We start from the raw sequence: 17,517 nt of genomic DNA on the forward strand, positions 1-17,517 counted from the left end.
CTCCTTCAGGTCCTCTGGGAGCTGGGGTTTGGAGAATGTGGCCCAAAGAGACGACTGTTAGGAGGAACCACAGCTCAGCAGACCATGGCTCAGAGGGACCACAGCTCAGCAGGCACCACAGCTCAGCAGGACCACGGCCCAGACAGACCACAGCTCAGCGGTACTGCAGGTCAACAGGACCATCAGCAGCAGCACCACAGCCTAGCCAGGAGTGAGGCGAGTGGGATGAGGTTGAGGGCTGTCATTAAATGCACAGAAGCAGAAGCCACGTCCAAGAAGGAGCTGTGCTATAGCAGGTTTCCTGTGGTAGAATGAGTGCAGTTGGAAGCATGGTTTCTTCATGCTATGGTTGTCTGTCTTCAGAGCACAAATGTATCATGATTCAAATACAATTTCCTTTATTTTTCAGAGCCTTGTTTCTTTATTTTATAACTAGCATCTCACAATTCACAATTGTGAAAAAAGTAAACAAATAAATGTGTATCTTGCTCAACGTGATTTCTCTGTTCTCCTAGCAAGATTGGCTTCATTGATTAGTTATTTTTTCCCTTATTAATCTTCTCTAGGAAGATTAAATAGGAGCAAACTTACTTAGCATGTATATTAGTCTAATTTGGTCAGTGTTCTGGACATGCTTGTTCAGTCTTTATTCTTCAGTAACCTCATATTAAGACAAGATGGTCTAACCAAAAGTATTATTTGCAAGCTTCAGTAAGGGAGAGAGATGAGAGAAACCTGAAGCACCTCAGACCTGAGAAATCCCTCAAACTGGAATGAGACCAGAGGAGACATTGTTTAAGATCCAAGTACAGATTTAAGTATGGACGTGGATAAACAAGAAAAGCTCAGCAGTGACTTATAAGAAGCTGATAATTGGTGGCTGACACCAAGTCGGATGCAGGGCTGTGAGGCGCTTTGCCTGCTGGGCTCCCTGGCTGGGCCATGGCACCGTGCTGGGTGTTGGCCCATGTGCCATCTATTCTCCTAGCCACTGCTTGGTGAGACACAGGGAGACTTTATTTTGGACTGTGTGACTGTGGTGGGGACAAACCCTGTGCTTGGGAAGTGACAGCTTCCCCTGGATTGGACCCCTGCATGGAACAGCTTCAGGGACAAGTAGTGAGTGTGATAATCCTGGAGCTAGAAATGAAACAAGGTACAACAACAGCAGAGTGAGCCTGCAACAAGACAAAAATTAAACTCTGATTTGTTTCCTGTGTGTTTTCTCTTGCTTTTTTGTTTCATTCTGGTTCTGGAGGAAAGGCTTGCATGGCCTACCTTCTGCAAGCTGCAGGGACACAGTGAAGCTCAAGCAGATAGCTGTCTGGGGAGTGACCTCCATTTCATCCAGAGCTGACTGTGCTACCAGGAGTTGCTGTCAGTACCTCTGTCTATTCTGGCTAGCCTGGGACAAAACTTCTGTTCAGTAACTAATGGCTTTTTTTAAAAAACCCTTCTGTTTTATCTTCCAGGGTTTGGCATGACCACCCCAGCCACCGTTGGAGGCAAAATTTTTCTTATATTTTATGGCCTTATAGGATGTGCAGGGACCATCTTGTTCTTTAACCTGTTCCTGGAGCGCCTGATCACTGTCATAGCCTATGTCATGAAGTCCTGCCATGAGAGACAGCTGAGGAGGAAAGGGGTCCTCCCTCACGACGGCCGGCGGGGTTCGGGGACATCGGAGGCAGACAGCCTGGCAGGCTGGAAGCCCTCAGTGTACTACGTCATGCTGATTTTGTGTGTAGCATCGCTCATCATCTCCTGCTGTGCCTCTGCAATGTACACACCGATTGAAGGGTGGAGTTACTTTGACTCACTGTACTTCTGCTTCGTGGCCTTCAGTACCATTGGCTTTGGTGATCTGGTAAGCAGCCAGAATACCCACTATGAGAGCCAAGGTCTCTATCGCTTTGGCAATTTTGTCTTCATACTCATGGGGGTTTGCTGCATCTATTCCTTATTTAACGTGATCTCTATCGTCATCAAACAATCTATAAACTGGATACTAAAGAAGCTGGACTGCAGGTGCTGCCATAGATGCCAAAGAAAATTATTTCGGTCACGGAGGAACGTGGTAATGCCAGGAAACGTGCGCGGCCGGAGGAACATCTCCATCGAGACTGACATCGTCAATGAGAGCGACACAGATGGACGCCGGCTGTCAGGCGAGATGATCTCAATGAAGGACTTCCTGGCCTCCAACAAAGTTTCCCTGGCCATCATGCAGAAACAGCTGTCTGAAACTGCTAATGGCTATCCACGGCAAATGAGCTCAAAGCAAAATGGATTCTCTGGTGGAGTTGGAGCCCTAGCGATTATGAATAACAGACTGGCAGAGACAAGTGTGGATAGGTAATATAATACAGAACAGTATTATAAAATAGTACAGGAATAACAGTGAAGCAGTGTGAAGCATTTCAACACGTACAAAAACAATGTGGATCATGTGGATGTACCTAGGGAGAGAACTGTCCTAGGGAGATGGTGAGGTGGGTGTGAAAAGCATACTTTCTGTTGGAAGACCACTCACGTTTTTGGGCTGTCACTGGCTCCATGAATTGCACCGGTCTCAGCCTTTCTCCCTCCCCTCCCTTCTGTGCCTCCAACAGGCCATTACAGGAGAAATTCAATTTAGCCTTCAAATCAATTTTTCACATCCTTTGCTTTTCCATTTTTGTGAAATACAGATTTCAAGATACAAAATCTGTAGTATTAGAACAAATCAAGAGTATCTTCTGAACATATTCTGAATTCAAAGATTGCTTTGAACTTTCTGTCTTAACTCTTTTCATAGTTGTTTTCTGAAGGTAGCTTATTTAAGACTAAAGGAGGAATCATTATAAGCCTTTCTCTGTCATATTGCAGATCTAATTAGATCTAATTTAATGGAACAGGAAAAAAAAACTGAAAATAGAAGAAAAAAAACCATTTATTTTCTTTTAAATATCACTTCTTGAAATGTATTCCTGTTGTGAAACAGCTAGCTTTGAAAAGCCAGGTTCTGCTGCCATTAAAATTATATAAATCTGAAGCAATTGTATGAAAGGTAGACTAAGTATTCTGGAGCTGTTGTGATTTGAATGAGAGGAGAATTTGGCCTTTAGAATTTATTTTAGTCTTCCCTTTAAAAGGACACTGTCAAAAGTGATAAAATAAAAAATTAGCCTACTTTCTTTTTTTTTTTCTTTCTGTTGGTGAAACACGTGATTTTCCCATGTTTTTTTTTTTTCTTCTAAAATTGAATCACAGCTTTCTGTTTCAAAAATATCCAATTAATTGGGAAAAAAAAATGCCATACTGACAAGCTGTTTGAATTACTGTACAATAACAACCAGAGAATTTTACAAATTTCTGTTCATATTGTGCTCAATTGTGACTTAAGCAGTTCAGCATCAACATTATGTAATGTAACTTGTAAGTGGGTTTTCAGAACAGGCTTCATTACACAATTAGATTGCCATGCCAACATTCGGTGCATTATTATAAGTGACCGTGGTCACAAAATCACTTCAGCAATGTCCTTTTCACCTCTCGTGCAGTTTTGTCTTTCTTCACCTCTTTTGGCATTCAGTAACGATAATGACAGGGTCTTGATTAGAAGATTAGAGAACGTTTAACTCCTCATTTTTCTCAATGAAATGCTCTGAGTGTTCATTATGAGTAGAAAGGAGACTTCAATGAGAAGCATAATAACAGCAAAAAGAATATGAAAACAGGAAACTGGGTGATCTTTAATGACAGTGAAATCATGCTTTCTATTACATAATTGGAGAAATAAGGGATTGAATCAACATAGAGTCTAGTGAGAATTTAAGGAGGTCTAGGCTGAATTCCTAGTTCTTCTTTAACTATTCAGTGCATTAGAGCTGAACAATATATAAGTGTAAATATACTGACTGAGTCACAAAAGGACCTGATCCAGTTCTTCCTAAAGAGAATAGTACATGTATCAGGACTGAACGTTTTCTCATTTCTGTTTAGCTAGAATACCTTCCAGAATACTACAATTTTAGGACATTTAAAGGAGCCCCATGCAGTTCTTCATTTCTATCACATGGAAAAATGCAGATAGCTTCTTCAACTTACAGAGTAGTATCACAGCCTTTTTCTTCAGTCTGCCTCAAAGTTCTTTTTTTCAGGTTCCTAGTACTGTAAGATAGTATTTCAATACTCATTTCAAGCAATATTTGAATTTGAAAAGAGAACATACCTCTTGGAATCTTTCATACAATAAAGCAAAATCAGAAAATAAACAACTGCACTTAACTCATGAAAAAGAATTGCATGCTCCTCCTGACATTTTAAAGTTAAAATATTCTAAGTCAAATTTTGCTGTCCTTAGTTAAAAGGAGAGCTTCAAGCTGCAGCCACTACTTGCAAGCCTACCGTCTTCTCAGCTGTGCAGCAGTGAAATGTCCCTCCACATTTGCCTTTATGTAAGATCCAAATCAGCTCACAAACCTTAACTCTGGCCAGAAAAGGAATTGCATTTGTCTCTAGTGGTTTGACGTATCTTCAGAAAATTGCTGCTGATATGTTTTAGTTACATTATAGGATCCAAAATCTATTACACTGTTACACTTTTTTTTTCTCCCAAAGCTTTGTCTCAACCATACTGAATAAAAATACTTGGATATAAAATGAGAAAAGTACTTCTTTCTGATTTCGTTCAGCAGTGTCTCTGTTCACTGCCTGTAACCCTAAGATTTCAATGTTGCAGAAGTATTCCTCATGCTGCCACTATGAGAAATAATTTAGGACTTCACCCATTGCTTAAGCAGAGCTCTCATCCTGATCAGAACAGCTACAACTTTGAAAGTGCAGCTAATAATCTCCATTTATGCTGGTTATTAAATCTGACGTACTTGAAAATGTCAAATTTTGCCGAATGCTGTAGACAGAAGATACTCAGTGTTACCCCCTTTCCTAAACGATCAAGGCAAAACCGTATGAAATAACCAAAATACAGAAGTTCCTTGTGTCCATGTTATTCCACAGTTCTGCATCATCATTAATGACCAGGATGCAAATAGGATTTTAACCTCAATCCTTCCCTACCTAATTAGCTTTCAAAATTTGATTCTGGAGATCTAAGCACAACACAGTGAAACAGCTGAAATAATATTTCAGGCAATATTCATAGCAAATAGTGCACGTTGAAGGAGAGAAAAATGCATGGCAACTAATGGAAATAAAGAAAGCATTACAATCTTCCTAGTCAATTCACTAGAGATTTTTCAGCTTTCAGGATATGACAAAGCCTGGTAGCAGATCATTAGGATGGTCGTAGGGTGATCTTCATTGCTCCCAAAGTGCAAGCCAGCAGTATTGCTCCTTTCCATTCTTTAGGATACCGACCCCTCATTATCCATCACCACAGAGAAAAACTTTGGCAGCTGCTTTCAATATATCTGAAGCCATCTATAGTTATGAAAGCAGGGGATCAAGTAAATGGTTTTGGCGTGCACTAGCTCTGCCTTTGTTCATCAGCCTTGCCCTCCTTCTCTCTCTGCTATGGTTTTTGCATGATCCAAGCCTACCCATCACAAGGCACTCTACAGTGATTCTGTGGTCAGATTTCTTGTCCACTGAAGATAAAGAGGGAATAAGTGCACTAGTTTTACCTAATCACCTCTGTTCAGATGTGAATTGCAGTTCCAGAGACGAAGGGCTGTACATTCTGTGACTGTGCCACCTTGTATCACAAAGTCATGCTGTCCCCAAAACACCTCTGACTTACCAGTTAGAAGCTCTGCTGAATGCTTTCCCTGTGAGGCCAAAAGAATCATTAGAGAATATTAGGGATTTGAAAAAATAAAAAAACCTTAAAGACTGGAAGGGGAACTTCTGCAGAGCTACAGAGGTGCTACTGCAGTTGCTTTTCTAAAGCCATTGGACGAAAGCCCCAAAAGCTCAGTTCATAATGTAACATCAAGTTTTTAAAGACATGTGACACTTGGAGATAGAAGTATAGATGTGCCAATAAAAGAAGAATTTACCACGTTCCAAATATCCATCCTGTGTAAAAAAATGAACAACAGAAATTCAGGCATCACATTTCTTACAAATGAAAGCAGTGATGAGGATAAATGAAAAGAAATATTGTCAGATAGCTAGGGATCTATTTCAAAAGCAAATTTTAATTTTAATTTGTATTGCTTAGAACTAAAAGAAGACAGGAACCTGCTTTCAGAATTACTGTTTCCCCATTTCCTGATATGAATTTGCATTATGGCTAATGAGATGCAGGCTTTATTTTTTTAATGCAAAGATGTTTCTGTGAAAATCTTGGATGTATTGAAGCTCTGGATCTGCACTTCAAATCAGAAGTGCCACTAAAGCCAGTGGAGTAAGCAGCAAGTTGCAGGCTGGCATACTGAAACTGAAAGTCCTTGATGAACTAATGTACTGGAAGTCAGGCTTATAAGTTACGCCACGCCATAACAATATAATTCTTGTGAAATATCGTTATTGCACAATAAATTAGAATATGTAATGCTAAAAAAATATGATTGTAAACCGTAAGTAAGGGCAGCTCTCAGGGCTTTTTGATAGGCTTTGTAAAACTTGTTCAATTTGAATCAAGGCATTACATTCATTTATCTCGGAAAAGGACATGGTTTTCTGTTTACAAGGATATGAACGGGCTTTTCAAAGGCATCTAATTCCTGCTGGAAATCAGTTCACCTCTTGTGACACTTTGACTTTCAGCAGAAGTCAGGTACCCATTTTCTTTGGGCAATTTCATAACCCAGCTATGTTCTACATTTTGAATCTAAGCTGACCTGACAGTGTCCCTGAAAAGTTCAAACACTAGCAGCAAGGTTTCTGTGCAGCCACACAATAATAGCTGAATTCATTTATTTAAAAGCCTTTTATGGTGAAAGCTTTGCATCAACCCAATAGCACAAGCAATGTTTACAGTTTGTTTGATTTAATCTTGGCCTCTGCCTGTTTTAATTATATTTGACACATTTAGAAATTGAATAGCAAATAATCTGTTGGGCTGGGCATGAAAAACAAACTGGCTCAGTTTCTCAGACTGAATTAATCAAGCGAAAGAGGTCGTCTTGGGGAAGGCGATTTCTCATTAACATTGTATTTGAATAAATCTCCTCTGGGTGTTAGGTTGGCCACTTGGCTGTGGCTCTGGAAGCAGAGCTGTATGCCTCTGCCCCCAGCGTTCCTATTTGTGGAATAGCAGCTCAGTTTTTAACTTTTCTTATTTTGACTTAGTTTAGTAAAATTTGGCTAGTGCCTTAATTTCTTGGACTTCTTCAAGAAGTAGCAAAGTTCTTTTGTAAAATTTCATTTACAAGCTCTGGAGAATCACCAAGTGTCTTTCCACTGGGCAAAAATACTGCTAAATAGAGCGAGTAGTCAGAAGCTTTTTGATACAACCCATGTATATATTTCATGTGAAACCAGAGAAAAACCCAGTCACTGCAGCTATTTGGAAGCCTTAAAAAATAGAAGGATGATCTCATGGAGTAGACACACTCATTTCTATTTAGTTGTTCTACAGTTCTGCTCTAATGTTTTCCTACAGTTTTCATGACTCAAAATTTTTTGCTATCATATAAAATATAATTTTTTTAAGATTTTGGAAGGCAGGTGGGATTTGCTCAAAATGAAATATCCTTTTCTTCACTCTGCTTATTGTTTTATAAAGGTGAAGTTTGATTAAAAAGAAAAATTAATGCTCTTGCTTTCGAAGCAAGTGTGCTGTTTTCTGGATTCCAAATGGACTTCCTATTAGGTGTCCATACAGAAATTGCTAGAGGAAGGTAGGATGCCTTAGCTTTCAAACTTTATCTTAAGAAATACCTTTTTTTTTCAGCAATGGAATGTTGCCAGTTTTTCTGTTTGCGGTCTTTTCTGAGAAATTTAACCTTGTTCTTGGTACCTTTTGAAAAAAAAGATGCATAAGAAGAAAAATTTAAATAACCCTAAATATCCTTAAAATGTAGCTGCTTGGAGCTGCTGAGGTCCTCTCTCTTTTGCTAATTTGAAGTTTGTGTCAGAGTTTAATACCACCAAAGAGATTTGGTGTTCAAATCTCAAATAAAAGTGGTGTTCAAAGTTCAAATAAAAGAACTTTAAAGCTTCGTTATTCTATCATCTGTTTTAAATCTTGGAAATGGGCTGGTGATCTGAAGAGTGGGTGCTATGCTAAGCCTGTTTGAAGCCATTAAGAAGACTGGGTTCACCAGGTCTGCACAGCAGGCATGGAGACGCTTGGGGACCATTAGGGACCAGATTGCTGCAGTAGGGGCAGCTGCTGGCTGCTGGCACTTGGGCTGTCACATTGTCTACATCCTGTGTATGGGGACAGAAATAAACAGATAATGCTCTCCAGACCCAGTTCAGAAATTTACCAAATAATTTATTTGGTGAATCCACAGGAAGGAGCCTGTGGATGCCATCCAGCCCAAAACCCTGTTCAAAGCAGGTCCAGCTGGCTCCTGCCTGTCTCTGTGCCCTGTCATGCAACTGGGCAATCCTCCTTCCACATGTAGACTTTATTTGAAGTGTCCTGGAAGTACCTTTCTTCCATGAAATACAGACTACTTTCCTATACCAAGAGGAAGTGACAGACCTTCCTCTGTAGCTACTCCATTTGGGCAAATACTTAGGGCTAGGTTTAACACATTCTTTTGTAAATAGCATCTAAGCAGCTGTTTTTCCCAGCCTAATACAAAGCAGATGGTATTTTGATCCCTAGGTATCATTATTGTTGGTAGTCTTATTAGAGATGGCAAAGAATGAAAAGGTCAGTTGGTTTCTGCCAGCACTAAGCCATAATCAGGGTATTACCCCTCTGGCAAATAAACAGAGGATTTTAGTTTGGCTCCATACCTGGGGCTTGGTTGCATTCTCAGCTCAGAAAGTAATTCAGACTCAGTGAAAGCAATGGAGACTTCGCTACTGGGCTCTTTATCTAGCATATAGCACAAGTATTTTCACTTTACAAAATAATCCAGAGAAAAGTTGACTAGCTATTTGCTTTGCTTTTACCACCATCTGTGCAAATGTTAGTTCTGCTCATGCCTTACTGTGTTGTGCACCAGGTTTTTCCCCAGAGGCCATTATTTGATCTACAGAATAATAGTCTGCTTATAAGGAATCAGAATTGATCGTCTATGTTGGAAAAGACTTTGAAGACCATTGAGTTCAACCTTCAGCCTGACCTATTGTGTCTTGGTTGAAAGACTGTTATCTCTGAGAATGAACTCCAGAATAGTTCAGTATTCACTCATTTCCTCAGCTGAGAGATTGACAAATATCACCTCAGGCTGTCTGCCCAACCGCCACCAAAGGTTTTGCTGCCCGTGCTCTTGGGGAGCTACTCACGTGGGCATTTATGGGAGAGCTTTAGGATGAAGCTGTAGGATTCTGCTCAGACCTTTCTTTACTTAAATACCGTTCCCTATTAACAAAAATCCCCATAAGAAATTTTTTCCGTGAGAAGCAGAACAGTTTTCATAAAAATTTATGTCTGATGTTTCCCCCAAATTAATTTAACATCCATTTATTCTTTAAACAACCTGCAAAGCAATCCAGTCCCCCTCTTTCTGACAGTCCACCTCATACTCAAACAGTTTCAGGTCCTTCCTGTACCCATTGCAATCAGGTCCTATCCTGTACCCATCTCTGCTGGTCACTTCTCCTCAGAATCTTGATTATTCCAGCAGTGAATATCGGAATATTTCAGGGTGACGAGTTAGTGGAAAATCTAAATGAAGAATAATACTTCACACACAATGAGCTAGAGACAACTCTGTGGCATTTCAGAAATGCTGTGTTGTTAGTGGATGTAATATCACAAACCACTTGAGTATGTTCTATTTTAAAGGAAGAACATTAAACTGCATGAAGTGGGTTCTGAATTTATCTCCAAAGACTGCTGAATGACAACATCTGCTCAAGGTGCAACATCAATCAGAAAACAAATAGCATATGAAATTGTATTAAGAACCTGTTATTGTACTATATTGACTAGATGTATGTCTTCATCCTACTTACTATCATAATACTTTGACAAAAAATGATCACAGATGTAAGAAAGACAAAAGCCCAATGAAAAGCAATTAAAAATGTTCAAATCAGATATCACTAATTGCTAACCTCTAAGGCACATCTGTATGAGAATGAAAAGGGGCACAAGAAATGCATGATTGAGAAAAGGCAGCCCTGCAGCAGGAGCAGTGTGTGGGACTAAGGAGGGCAAATCTCTTCTGTGCCAGGCTCACATGTCTCACTGGACTCCTGAGCTGCACTGCAGCATGACTGCAGCACGGATAAATATTGGGACCCATTTGGTTAATTAGTAATTGGTAAGGATTGAATTGAATTAAAATTTAAAGAAAAAAAAAAAAAGAGGGAGAAGGAAAAAATAAATGTTTCAGATTTTGTTTAGAAGACGCAGAACAATAAACGTGAAGAACATAGCAGGATTTTGTAAAATGGATGTTTATATAAGTAATTGTGTGGTATGATATAAAATAATGTTTTCTGAGTCCTTGTTCTTCCATGTTTGTAATGTTAAGAAAAATGTTAGGCCAGTTCTCTCTTATTAAATTTTTGCTTTCTCTGAAGACCTCTGGAGAGCCCACATTTCTGATTCATGCAGCAGTTAAATACTGGAATAACAGTAGGGGTAAAATGTGGAAGTACATTTATGTTACAAGACCTGTAAAGGGAATAATTGCTAGTGTGCTAATTTATGTAGCAGTATGAATCTTTTTTAATTGCATTTTAAGTGTTGCATTCCATCATCATATTCTGCTTTATAAGCTATTTACTTTTTGCGGAGAATGGGAATGGTGTGAAAGCATCAAGGATTAGGGTAATGTTCTAGGAGGACAGGCAACTGCAATATCATTCAAAACTCACATTTAATCAGATTCATGTCTTTTTTGAAGTATTTTTTCCACTATTTCTTGAACTACCTATTCATTTGACATTTTCTCATTGAGAAATATTCAATTATTGAGCTGCTACTAGAAAGATTGGTGAAGCATGCTGCAAGCAATAAGTAAGTATAAAATCTGACACTATTGCCACCAACTTTGGCTCCTACAGGTGAAAAGTGTGAGAGTACCTGATGGCATACTACCCACTTGTTTTCATGACCAGAACTGGTTTATAAGTGTTCTAAAAGTTAGAATGCTGGTATTTTTCTATTCAATAAAGGACAGCAGTGTTATCACGTGTGCATTTTTTTAAGATATCATTGACCAAAATTACTACAGATGTTAAGAAAAATGTTTGTTCGTTCGTTTGTTTTTCCCAAATACCATTGCAGAATGCTAAAAAGGTGGGAAGAACAACCCTCAGAAGGCATGGAGACCAATGGCTGGTGGCTTGGGGTCATGATAGAATCTGGCACTTTGCTACACAAACCGGAAGTGTTTCCACGGGTCAAATGTGTTAGAGCAGTAAGGAGCTGGAGCAGAGCAGTGTTTGGTGAGTCTGGATGAGACCCTGCAAAAGGAGACTGGTGTCAGACACAGCCCTGGGGGCGGCTGCAGGCGCAGGGCTGGGCCAGGACAAGGGCCTGTGTGTGATCATGGCTTGGCGGGGCCTATAGCTAACAGGACCTGGGTATGGGGAGCTGCAGCCCTGCCCTGCTGCAGTATTGGTGGGACAAGGGTTGATAGTCCTGGAGCTGATGTGGGGTCCCGGGTGTGGGCACAGCAAGCCATGCTGGAGGCTTGCTGGTTATCAGATCAGATCACCCTCTCCACTTCTGTCTCCACTTCCTTCAAAGGAAACCTGGAGATGAGTGTAAATCAAGTCCAGTCACTGGATGTGCTACTGAGGCATGGCCAGGGAAAGCAGTGGGACCAGGGCAGTGCAGAGAGCTCAGTTCTGCACCAGAAAACTCATCATGTTTCACACCTCCACTTTCTTCATCTTTCTAGCATGCTGATACAGAGGAGATGCGATAAGTAATAATAAGTAATGTCACAGTTGAGATATTACTCCATTGCCTTTTTTTTTGTTTGTTTTGACCAAGAAAGGATTTGTTCTAAGGCAAAAAAGATCAGTGTGATCTGTTTTAATGAAGAGCGTGAGTGACTAAGGACTCTTCTGTGCTAACTGAAACAACAAAGTGCCACTTTCATTCTCACTGTGGACCACTGTGGCACGATAATAGAGCAAGCCTGATAAGTACGCTAGCAACTTGAGATAGAAGGATGAATGCATGTGTCAGTGTGAATTTGGCTCTTCTTCACTGAAAATAATATTATTTTCGTTCCCTTTTGCTGTTCCTTATTTTTAGTGCAATTGATATCAACCAAAAGCACTCTGTTAGGAATATGCTGTGCTTTACAGTGAGCAGTGAGACTGTTTGATATTAATAGTTCTGAGTACATGCTGCTGGCTTGTCATTACCTGATGTTACCCTTGGTTTATACCAATACCAACCTGACTAGAGTAGCTTCTGGGAAGCGAGGTGTACTGAAGATCAGAATTCTGCCCCTTCACACCAGGGTCAGTGCACAAGGAGCACAGGCAGTTCTCCACACGCAGAGCAGAAGCAAAGCGGGAACAGAAGCTCCCTGAAGCAGGAGAAGCCCATGGAGGAGCAAGTTGTCCCCCTGCAGCCCATGGGAACCACACAGACCAGATCTCCACCTGCAGCCATGGAGAAGCCCATGTTGCAGCAGCGGATAGGCTGTAGGAGGCCACAGCCCATGGAGAGCCCCCACAGGAGCAGCCTCAGGCTGGAACTGCAGCCTGTGGAGAGGAGCCTGCAGTGGGGCAGGAGGGCTGGGGGAGCTGCCACCCTTGAGGACTTGTGCTGGAGCCCTCCACTCCTTAAGGGTGGGCCCATAGTACAGATCTGTGCTGGAGCAGTGCCTGTACATCTGCAGCCTGTGGGAAGCCCATGTTCAGGAAGGATGGCATCCCATGGGATGGACCCCATGTGGAGAGTGACCATGGAGGAGTGGCAGAGATGAAGAGTTATGGACTTACCTCAGCCCCAATTCCCTGTTCCTCTATGCTGCTCAACAGGGAGGAGGTAGAAGAGGATGGATGGGAAAGGGAAAGGTGTTTGTAGTTTAATTTAGCTTCTCACTTGTCTTGTCTGTTAGTAATAGGCAGTAAATTACTTTAGTCTCCTTTACACTGAGTCTGTTTTGCCCATGAGGGTAATGGTGAATGATCTCCCTGTCCTTATCTCAACCCACAAGCTTTTTTGTCATCATATTTTATGCCCCTGTTCTATTGAGGAGGGAAAGTGAGAGAGCGGCATGAAGACGCTTAGGTGCACAGCCTTGCTAAACCTCCTAACTTTATTGAGTGAATAATCTTTTGTTCTCTTTTGATCTTTGAGTTCTAAGAATCGCAGTCTTCAGATGAAACAACCACAAGTTCTTCCTTTTTTTCCAACCAAAAATGTTACTTTTGTCATTTATGGAGTGACAGGTTTCTCTCAGTGTTTTTGAGTGTAGTCCTACTGAACTGTTGAGGTAGAATTTGGCTGTTTACTACATTTGGATATTTTCTTCTTTGGTTACTCTAATCCTTTCTGAAAGCCTTGTTCCTACTCTGTTAAATAGCCAAAATAGCCAAGGAAGTTATACTAACTTTTGCCAACATATTTTTTTTCCAATAGTAAGAGCAGCTGAGAGGGAAGAGATTACCCTTCACCATATCAAGTTCCATGGACCTTCCTGCTAAACTTAACTTCATTTTATTTTTAAGATTCCCAGAATTTCCTGATTACTTCCTGTTTCTTTCTAATTGACTCAAAGCTGTTCATCGCATGCCACTGGCACTGTGATAGTTTAAAGCCACTTGTTGCTGATGAAAATAAATGTAAATGATCTCTTCACCATTATTTTAGACCTAAATGTCAGAAGCTGTATTCAGAGAAAGTCCACATATGCAGATTGATAGAAATCTATGGACACTCATGGAAATTTGCTTATTACACTAGTAGTTTCCTCTGCATTTATATTCTTCCTCCTTCTCCTTACATATAGCAACGTAGCATCCTTATGAGCTAATTATCTGAGATAATTAGGAGCAGAAGGAGTTTTCATATCTTCCTATACTTCAGTTTGCTACTTCTGAATTAAAATGTTTGATTGAAATGGAGATGATTATAGGTTCCATTTCTTTCTGATTGTTCCTGTAGCCTATTTAAATTGAATTTGTGATGAGACAGATGACCTCAGAAGGAAAAAGAAAACATTCTTCTGCTTTCCATGCTTAACTTGCAGGAAAAAACAGAATACTTCATTCTGTCTTCTTGGTTAATAACTATAGGAAAAGATTATATTGACTTCATCTTTTATCTTAGGCAAAAGTTTAACGTCTTTCTTTGGAATTGCTGATTTTACAGATGAGGTTGTCCATTCAGTTTCGGAGTGCAAACATATGCACATAGTTCAAAATCCTGGATATTTTTATTTAATTTGCAAGAGGCAGTGATTGTAAAATTAACAGCACTGAAGAGATCCAGAGTATGTTCAAATAAGAAGTATCAGGCATGACTGCAGCAGAGGAACAGCCTAGTAAAGATCTGGCAATCTGGGTTTTGCTGTGAGCTGACAGCCAGAGCAACTACAGACTCTGCACATGTGATTGCTGTGCATACACAGTATCTGCTAATGTGCTCAAAGTTGCATTTTCATTGCTGTAGCTGTCCAGACAGCTAATTTAAAAACTTGCAATAGTTTTATTTGCACATGATGCTGTTTTATCTACAGTAAAGACATCCATCATTCCTAGACATTAAAATTACCTGAATTTATGCAAGATTTTCTAAGATTCCTGCAGAAAGGAATCTAGTTTAGCTTATTTGAATTAACTCCTCCAAAACTTCTCCTTTATCTTGCAAATGTTTCCCATACCTACCTGCATTTCCTATGATGATGATTAAGAGAATGATAATACTTCATGGATTAAATGACATATGATGATGCTTATTTCTTATTATATCTGTAGCAATCAATGAAATGAGATTGAACTGAAATTCCCAGTAAAATCTCATAGACCAGGCTGTGCAAGAGGAATGACTGAGATGTATCCCAGAGATATACCCAGCTAATACCCTTTGAAAACTGCATTTTTTATCTCTTGCTTGCGTGTGTGCACCTTATATTAGGTCTAAACAAATCTTAATGTGTTCATTATTCCTAATCCTTTTTTATGCTTTTGCTGTTGTTACTGCTATGCCACTATCCCAATTTATAGGACTGCCTCTTAATGACTTTCTGTAAAAATATTTTCAACTACTTATTCTTACTTCATCTGCTGGAGAAACAAGTAGCAGAAGTATATGGAGTAGAAAAAGGGATGACAGCTTCATTTAACTGTGATGCTGTTAACAAATCCATGTCCGCCTGTCCCTTTGTGGATATTACCTCACAGCATGTCATAATGAATCTCTCACTGACAGTGCATAAAAATCTGATCTTCTACTTCAAGAGTAACTTAGCATTTGTTTGAGCAACAGGAGTTAACTTTGCTCCAGCTTTAGCAATGTAGCAAACAACCGAGCAATTCCATTGCAGCAAAAAGGTTGAGAAAGCCCAGCACAGTTTCCAGTGCTACAAGAATACCTGTATTAAGTATTAGACTTTCCTATTGTACTTGTACAATCATCCCCAAAGCAGCACTACTTTAAGCACTCATTTTGTTAAAATAGCTTTGATCTATGATAACCCTAGTACCCTGAGGATATGTCACAAAGCTGCAAGGTAATTCATAGATACTGTGATTCTTGACAAGTTGGTTTAGACACCTTACTAGCACTGCTAAATAAAGCACCAGTGTGAGGTGCTTCCCAGATGCATTTAAGACATTTCTCTTTGTTGTCATCAGTGATTACCTTGGCAAATCTTTTTTGAGAACATTGCTTTCCAGTCTTCTTTCCCTCATTCTTCTGGAAGTTGAGAGTTAAATTCAACTATGTGCCATAACGAGTTACATCCATACTTGGATAAAGTATATTAAAACTTCTGCACATACGTCATACTTATTGGTGTCTCTTTGGATTGTAATGTGCTCAGAGTTGTTAAGGAATCATTCAAGTCAACAAACTGGTCAGAGAGAAGTAGAAGTTATATCAAACGTCTTCCATTCCAGCAGAAATATTGAACTTGGGCTGTGGGCAGAGGCACTGGGCAAGGTCTGAGTGTTGGGTCGTGGGGAGGAAACTAGAAAATTCTTTCAGAACACTGAAAGTCACCACTGCAAGAATCAGATCTCATAATTGCTGCAGGACTTTGTACTAATTGCTGCATGAGCACAAATGCTGTGGGAAGGACAGAACCCAATTAAACATCTCTAAGTCTTGCCAGTGCACCTCTTCTGAATATGAAGCAAGTGAAATTCAGAAGTGTATTTATTAATGAAGCATTTCGGAGCCAATAAGCTATAGAAATGATTTTTTTTTTCCTGTCAGCCTGGACTACCTTGGCTTATCAAAGTAAGACCCTGCAATTTCTGTTCACCGAGTATAGCAGCTGCATCACTTCAGGACAAAAATCAGAAATCTTATCAATCTCAAGTGGCTCAACTGAATTTTTTCTAGGCAAAAATCTGAGTCCAGTGAAAAAGACACAATGATACTTTGAGCCTTCAGAGAGCAGGCTGCCTTTGACAATAATAAAATGGAGCCATAAGGGGAGGGAGGTAATTTCACCTCTCACTAAATCACTCATTTTTGTTCTCTGTTCCTCACATGAACACTTCAGAAGGAAACTGTTCCTTCCCTCTTCCACTTGTCTGTGGCCTCTTAGCTAACTGGACTCTGCAAATACGCATTCATACAGAGGCAGCTGAAATATGGTGGTGAGTGCTACCTTGCCTATCGTTAACATAGACTACTTAGAACTGTAGATTTGAAAATCTGTGCTACTGAGAAATAACATTTTTTCTCCGATGTCATATTTCTCTGAGGTCAAAAAATATATTTTTCCTTGAACTGTAGTTAATGTTTTTAAACTATGTGTATTTAAAACGTAATGCATTTGAAGCTGAGAGGTGATAGGGAGCACACGGGGGCAAAAATCTACAAAAACTTAAGTTTTCCAACACACTCTCTAATTCCATACACTCACCCACCCACAGAATTCCAGAATAAATAACTAGAACTTCCATTTATTTTCTGGAAAGAGAAAAATATGATACTGGATCACAGTAATGGTGCGTTCACATCTATGTCTAGCAGAATCCAGTTCAAGATGCCTTACATAAGACTGCCTGAATTCTATTAAAGGAGAATTATGAAATAATCTGCCTGTCTGGGAAAGCTCTCTTTAATATCTTTCACTTAACATGTAGCTTATGGCCAGAAACGGTACAGTTTATATTGCTAAAATAATTAGCTTGTCTAACATTGAATGTTTCTGTCCAGATGGATGTTATTGTGTTGCTTCATCCTGTGTGAAAGAAATCATACTTCAGACTTCCACAAATCAAATGTAACATTTTAAACAACCGCAAAAATTGCATAACACAGTAGTATTAAAAGTGGGACGTTCCTGG

General features: G+C 39.8%; 1 protein-coding gene across 1 annotated transcript in view; it reads left to right on the forward strand.

Annotated features, from left to right (window-relative positions):
• The window catches only part of KCNK13 (potassium two pore domain channel subfamily K member 13), a 58,336-nt gene extending 47,932 nt beyond the window's left edge, over positions 1-10,404 (forward strand). The window contains exon 2 of the mRNA XM_052695160.1: positions 1,473-10,404. Within this exon, the coding sequence (XP_052551120.1) occupies positions 1,473-2,359 (887 nt within the window). The 3' untranslated portion in view covers positions 2,360-10,404. The remainder of the gene's footprint in view (positions 1-1,472) is intronic.
• The last annotated feature ends 7,113 nt before the right edge of the window (positions 10,405-17,517 follow it).

This window comes from Tympanuchus pallidicinctus, unplaced genomic scaffold (genome assembly GCF_026119805.1).
Source record: "Tympanuchus pallidicinctus isolate F22 unplaced genomic scaffold, pur_lepc_1.0 scaffold3, whole genome shotgun sequence".
NCBI classification, from domain to species: Eukaryota; Metazoa; Chordata; class Aves; order Galliformes; family Phasianidae; genus Tympanuchus; species Tympanuchus pallidicinctus.